This window comes from Suncus etruscus, chromosome 9, assembly GCF_024139225.1.
Source record: "Suncus etruscus isolate mSunEtr1 chromosome 9, mSunEtr1.pri.cur, whole genome shotgun sequence".
In the NCBI taxonomy this organism is placed as follows: Eukaryota; Metazoa; Chordata; class Mammalia; order Eulipotyphla; family Soricidae; genus Suncus; species Suncus etruscus.
The window spans coordinates 116,159,333-116,166,651 of record NC_064856.1 but is presented as its reverse complement, the minus strand read 5'-3'; the positions used below and the strand labels follow the sequence as shown (position 1 = coordinate 116,166,651).

Below are 7,319 nucleotides of genomic sequence, written 5' to 3'. Positions count from 1 at the left end.
TCATCTTATATCTGAAATTTTCCTCTCTGGGAGCAGAAATCAATTTATTAACACCTTAGCCTAACTTATCCCAAAAGACTTTACCAAGGACTTATTTTTTTTGTATAAAACTGGGTGGCAGTATGAGTTTTCTGTCCCTTCTATTCCTCTCTGCTTTCAAGGAGGAAGATAATATAAGAAATCAGAACTATATAAAGACAATGTTTATTAGTACAGAGTGAATATGTAAGGGGCTAGAGGTCAGTACACTTCCCTAGCCATCTTCTCAGATGCTATACATTTTGTGATGGCTTAATTTGTTCTATGTGGATGCTGAGATGTTATTTGATTAGTCAACTTTGTTTCAGAGCTTCTCCCTTGTGTGTATTCTGGTGTGTGATCAGACTTAAACCTCCAAATGAAGCCTCACCCACACTCCCTGCAAGCATAGGGCTTTACCCACACTCCCTGCAAGCATAGGGCTTTACCCGTGTTTTCTCTGGTGTGAGATGAGACTTGAATCACACTGAAGCCATGCCCACACTTCCTGCAAACACAGGGCTTTTCCCCTGTGTCTCCTTTGGTGTATAAGACCTATCTCTCACTGAAGTCTTGCCCACACTCCCTGCAAGCATAGGGCTTCTCCCTTGTGTGCCCTTTGGTGTGTGAAGAGATGTGACTTTAATCTGAAGCCTTGCCCACAATCCGCACAAATGAAGGGCTTTTCCTCTGTGTGAGTCTTGTGGTGTCTGATGAGATGTGACTTCTGACTGAAGCCTTGCCCACACTCCGTGCAAACAAATGGCTTCTCTCCTGTATGTGTCCTCTGGTGTGTGATGAGACTTGACCTCTGACTGAAGCCTCGCCCACACTCCCCGCAAACATAGGGCTTCTCCCCTGTGTGTATCCTCTGGTGTACGATGAGATGTGAACTGTAACTGAATCCTCGACCACACTCCCCACAAACATAGGGCTTCTCTCCTGTGTGTGTCCTCTGGTGTGAGAGGAGAACTGACCTTTGACTGAAGCCTCGCCCACACTCTTTGCAAACATAGGGCTTCTCACCTGTGTGTGTCCTCTGGTGTGTCATGAGATGTGACATCTGACTAAAGCCTCGCCCACACTGCTTGCAAACATAGGGCTTCTCCCCTGTGTGTGTTCTCTGGTGTATGATGAGATGAGCCCTTAGTCTGAAGCCTCGCTCACACTCTGTGCAAACATGGGGTTTTTCCCGTGTTTGTGTCCTTTGGTTTTTGATGAGGAGTGAACTGTGACTAATGCCAGGCTCACTCTCCCTGCAAGCATAGGACTTCTCCCCTTTGTGTGTCCTTTGGTGTCTGATGAGATGTGAACTCTGACTGAAGTCTCGTCCACACTCCTTGCAAAAATATGGCTTCTCTCCTGTGTGTGTCCTCTGGTGTATGATGAGATTTGATCCATCAGTGAAGTCTTGCCCAGGCCTTACATACTTGTCTCTGAAAATTCTTTGAATTCCTATACCTGCAACTACATTGCCCGTGTCCTTTGGATTTTCTTTCTGTCCTATGTTAGTATCTTCCTCCATTTCTGTCTCATGCTTATTGGAGTCCCCAATTTGAATGCTAGATTGGCTAGAAAAGGGTCTTGAAATTCTTTTCTGCCTTATCTTCTTAGCCAAAGGTAAGGGGCTTCCTTTTTGCTTTTGACTTTCAAGTATGCCATTCCTTGGTTTGTCAAATTTGTCATTACACGGATCAGAATGTTGCTGCCATTGGTTTTGATCACGTGAACAGGAATTCTCTAGTTGAGAATGTTTTCTTGCAGATTTTCCTTGGAGTATCCAAGAGGGATGACTACGTTTCATGTGACGACTGAGGAAGCTCTGACTGGAGAAGGCGAGAGAACAGAAGGAACATGGATGGCTTTCTGGCTTTGGTTCTGCTGAAAGAAGAAGGTTTTAGTCAGAGTAGATGCTGACAACGCTGTCTGAACCACAGCTCTATCTCCTGCTAAAGTCTTTTCTCCTAATATTCCTTATTTTGCTTATAAAGGAAGATAAGACTTCCATACTTCTAAATAGTCTGGTATGTTTTTTGTTTGGTTGGATTTTGAGACCATACCCAAAGTGATCAGAACTTACTCCTGGCTCTGCTCTCGGATCACTTCTGGCAGGCTTAGAGAACTCTATGGAATGCCAATCTATATCTCTGATTTATATCTCTGAACTATATCACTGATTTGTCGTTCCATTTGTATTAGTTAAATATTCTCACAAAATTCAGAAAATCTGTATCCAGAAACGTCTTTGTTTTTGTTTTCATACCAAACTTCAGTGCTCAGGGGTTACTCCATTTTGCACCATAAAGTACTCTTGGCTCGCTGCGGGAGGCCCTATACTAACATTATAGCCTTTATCCTGAAACTTTCTGATATAAGGTTTTAAGTGACAGTTCCATACATGCATCCTGAAGTCATATTTCTACACTCTGTTGTGGTTTCTAAAGATCTTACTCTTCTAAGATGTAGAGGCACTTGATTTCATGAGGTCAAATCAACCTTAGTGACTTCCTAGGAGGAGAAAGATAATAATGTGATTAGGAAGGACCAAGCTTAGAGTTGTACCAAGGAAGGCAGGATAGGGTTATGATTAGAGATTACATGTAAGTAAATTTAAATTTGAGTTTTGCCATCTAAAATGTCACATTTACAGACTAGAGACATAGTACAAGGTATACAGTGGTGCATGGCTATCCTGTGGCCCATTCCAATTCAGTCCCTGACACTGTATATGATACCCCAAGCACAGCAGTGATGTCTGAGCACAAATCCAGGAGTAATCCCTGAGTATTAATGGCTGCAGCCCAACATCTCTCACCAATACCCAAAAGTCATATTTAGGGGCAGAATCATGATTCAAGTGGCAAGGCCCTAAAATTGATCCCTGAGCACTGTGGTAGCCTGTGGGCACTGTTGGGTGTGACCTAGTACCCTACTGCAATAAAGAAATGGATAGAATCCTATATGAGGATTAGATCTTCAGTACCACTTGATCCCTCAGAATCACTAGGAGCCAGTTGCAAGCACTGTACAGGATAACCTCTGAGAACCAATGAGAACAACCAATGCTGATGAGGATGTTTGGAGAAAGGAACTCTTATTCTACTAGAGGGGATGTTGTCTAATCCAGCCTTTCTGGAAAACAATATGGATATGCCTAAAAAAAAAACACCCACAAACAGAGCTACCATATGATCTAACAATAGCAATTCTAGGGATAGACCCTAAGAATACAAAAACAATACAAAAAATGCCCTCCACACTCCTGTGTTCATTGCAGTACTGCTTAAAATAGCCAGAATCTGGAAACAACTCAGGTTCCCAACAACAGATGAGTGGCTAAAGAAACTGGTACATCTACATAATGAAATACTTTGTAGGTGTTAGGAAAAATGAACTCATGAAATTTGTTTATACTTAAATGGACATGGAGATTATGATCCAGAGGGAGAGAGATAAACTGAGAATAGTATCTCATCTGTGGGATATAGAATAATAAACAAAACATATGGTAGTAATATACAGAGGCAATAGACAGGAGGGCCGGAAGGACCAGCCCATGATATGAACCAATGTCCATGGAATTGGTGGTGGGAAAGGTACACTGGTGAAGGGCGGTGTATATTCTAAGACAGAAACCACACTAAGAAATTTCTGTATCCATGACGCTAAACAAAGATTTAAAATAAAAGCAAGTTGAATGAAACCTCGTCGCCTGGTTGAATGCGTTAACATTGGTGTTGTAAATGCAGACTATTTTCTTTTCTTTTCTTTTCTTTTTTTTTTTGGGGGGGGGCATACCCATTGACGCTCAGAAATCACTCCTGGCTTGGGGGACCATATGGTATGTTGGGGGATTGAACCACGGTCTGTCCTAGGTTAGCGCATGTAAGGCAGAAACCTTACTGCTTGCGCCACCACTCGGGCCCCTATTTTCAAGTGCTAAATTTGTTGATAGAAAAAGCATGACAGTTTGGGAGGATGTGGCGAGGAATGTGGCAAAATCCACATTAGCTTTGTGCTGGACTCACATAAAAAGTATTTCTGAGAAATACAGAGAGAAAGGGTGTTTGCCTTGCTAGTGCCTGACCCAAGGTCAATGTCCAGCATTGCATAATGTCTCCCAAGCCCATAAGGAGTGATTCCCGATGCACAGGGCCAAGAATAACCCTAAGTACCATCAATGAGTGAACCTGAAAATGAAAGGAGAGAAAAGGAAATCACTTCCTTGGGGAGCTCAGTAATGATCCAAAGGCAAATGCCAGAGTAAAGGAAAAGGGCAGAGGGACTCAGATGGGCATCCTGACATGGGGCTGTGCAGTCAGGCTGAGATCAAAGATGAGGAATGAAAGTTCAGAATCAGGATCTGCTCTAAGTGCCCACAGACAGGGAACCAGAAAGACTAAAGGCAAGACAGCAAAACTCCAGATCATTCTGGGACTCAGCATCAAAGGAAGTGAAAGGGAGTGTGGGTCTGCACCCCTGATCCAGGAACCTGCCACAAGCCCAGGGCCCACATTTCACAAGTGCATGATGCTCCACACCCAACTCAGTCCTTGAGCCTAAGGGGCATTTCTCACACTCACCTGCAAACATGCCCCTCTGCATCCTTTCCAGGGTTCCTCCTTCCAGCCAGCAGATCAGTGCAGGCTTCACCCTGCAATGTCCTGCTGTGGAAGGACGAAACTTGGGTTAGAGACACGAAGGGACGAAGGGGACGGCAGGCAATGCATGAGTCTTGGTCCAAACAAAGTAAGTCAAATCACAGAGCATGGAAGAACAAAATTTCTGTTCTCCATCTGCATTTTGTTTATTGTACAGATGAGAACAGGTTGAAATGAAAGAGTCCAACTGAGGGAGCCATATAATAAAGTGGGGAAACTAGAAGCAATAATACAGCGCTGGCGTTGCACATGGATGACCTGCATTTGATCTTGGCAGTCTCCGTAGTTCCAATTCCCTCAGGGAGTAAGGGAAGAACCAGGAATAAAACCAAGCACCACCAAAAACCAAAGTATCTTAAAAAGAAGCTGGAGTTAGTTAAGTAGTTAGGGTTAAAAATTATTCCATTCCAGAAGCAAATAGGATCCACCACCTCCACCCCAAGTGATTCCTGAGTGCAGATCTGGGTATATAAAGTCTTTGGACAGACTGTATAGTCCAAATACAAAAATAAACAAAAAAGTAAAAATGTGCCATGCCAAGGACAGGATGCAAGTATGCAGGTATATCAGATTTGATCCCCACCCAACATAATATCCCAAGAAGCAGTGGGGAGACTACCCGGTTTTGCTACCAGGTGGCCCATTTGAAATCATGAGAAACAATTAAGTCACTTATGAATTTGCAGTCAGTCTCATGAGGATTGAAACAATAGTAGAGGGGAGCACGTGACCATAAATAAGGCCAATCCATAAAGGATCACTAGCACCCCAGATGATCCCTGAAAGCCATCAATTGATCCCTGAGCACACCCAGGTTGGCTAAATCCCTTGGTTCATGAAGTCGCATTGCTTTAGAACAACACACTGCAGTCATCAGGGCCAACTCCTGGGTCTGTGCTCTGGGAGAATACCTGGCTGGGATATATATAGAAGAGATCAAACCCAGATTGACCCTGGATATGGCAAAAATATATGATCCCTATGGTGGCTGAAATAACATTTTAAATTATAAAGTTGGACTCGTCTAAGAAATAAAATCAGGGGCTGGGGGAATGGATCAGAACGAGGGGGAGGAGCTTGAACAGATTCATGTACCCTTTTATCTTTTTTTTTTTTGGTCACATCCGGCCACACTCAGGCGTTACTCCTGGCTCTATGCTTAGAAATCGCTCTTGGGAGGCTCAGGGGACCATATGGGGTGCCAGGATTCAAACACTGATCTTCTGTATGCAAGGCAAATGCCTTTCCTCCATGCTATCTCTCCGGCCCCTCATGTACCCTTTTAAACCAAGATCCCACAGGATACCTGCACCTCTCTGTCAACCTGGTATGTAGTCCACAACAGGGGCCCCAGGGCAGCTCTTACCTACTGCCTGCAGGTGCTGGTAGGTCTCCAGCATCACATCTCTGTAGAGCTTCCTCTGAGAGATGTCTAGGCACAGCCACTCCTCTGGTGAGAAACTCACAACCACATCAGGGAAGGTCACCATGTCCTGAGTACAAAAAGGAGGGGGGTCAGGGCCCAAACTCACCCTGGGAAATGGGAGGAACACAGGTCAACCCAGGGTCCTAGAAGGACTCAGGGACTCTCCCTGTTGTATTAAATATTAATTATATAGTCCTTGAGGTGCATGGTAGATGGATGGATGGTGGGGCCTTTCTCAGCCCGACACCTGCAGACCCTTTGGCTGGGCGGGTCTGTAGTTATCAGGGTGACGGCAAAGAAATGACTCACAGCAGACAAGTATCACAAGGCTCTAACTACCATGTGTGGCTTCTAAGCTAAACAGCCTCTCTGTACTCAACCTGTGTCTCTTCTCTACTTGCTGTGTCTTCCTTGCTCTGGTTTTTTCAGGGCCATGATAATTAGCAACCACAGACCCCTTCCAGCTGTGGGCTGGTCTGACCATCAGGCAAGATTAACATTTGGCCTTGGGTAACATCTCCCCTGGGGAGGAACCAGCCTCCAAGTCCTTCTCTCCAGGAGCATGCAGAGGGAAAGGTCATCAGACATCATGCTAGCAAGCAGATCAGCCAACATGATGTGCGGACATAATTCTAGAAGTATCTTGGAGGAACCACCTTGCACACAAACCATGGCCAATCCCTACACTAGATTCACTGAGTATTGATGGTGAGTGCAACACCTGAGTACAGAGCCAGAAGGAGCTGAAAAAGCAACTTTGCATATGGCTCAAAAAGCTAAAAACACACTAATCCCTCCTACCCCCAAAGCCCATCTCTGCCCAGGATACAAGGGGCAAGAAAGTAAATTCAGAATCCAGTAGGTAAATCAAACCTGTGCTTGGGCTTATCAGCACTCACGGTTCACTCCCAAACAAATCTCTGCTGGTGCAAGTCAAAATGACCTGAATTCCAGCAACTGACTTTCAGAAAGATCCTTTGCTCCTGTTTCTCAACTAGAACCACAAGCCATGCAACTGCAGACAAGGAGGCTTTGGAAGTGCAACTGAGGAGAAATGCAGCAGCAGGGAGGTGAGACTGCAGAACTAAGAACAAAAAAACTGAACTGCTAGGCCTGGTACATGATCAACAGGGTCAACATGGGATCAATACCAGGAACAGTGATCTCTGATGTCACCTGAAGCAAACCCTCTGTGTAAAAAAAAAAAGTCCTGA

The 7,319-nt window shown here is 44.5% G+C and overlaps 1 protein-coding gene across 1 annotated transcript in view; it reads right to left on the bottom strand.

Moving 5' to 3' along the window:
• Nucleotides 1-446: 446 nt before the first annotated feature.
• The window catches only part of LOC126018846 (histone-lysine N-methyltransferase PRDM9-like), a 42,522-nt gene continuing 35,649 nt past the window's right edge, over nucleotides 447-7,319 (bottom strand). The window contains exons 7-9 of the mRNA XM_049780940.1: nucleotides 6,046-6,172; nucleotides 4,602-4,685; nucleotides 447-1,896 (exon numbers count right to left, since the gene is read on the bottom strand). Coding sequence (XP_049636897.1) covers nucleotides 581-1,896; nucleotides 4,602-4,685; nucleotides 6,046-6,172 — 1,527 coding nt within the window. The 3' untranslated portion in view covers nucleotides 447-580. The remainder of the gene's footprint in view (nucleotides 1,897-4,601; nucleotides 4,686-6,045; nucleotides 6,173-7,319) is intronic.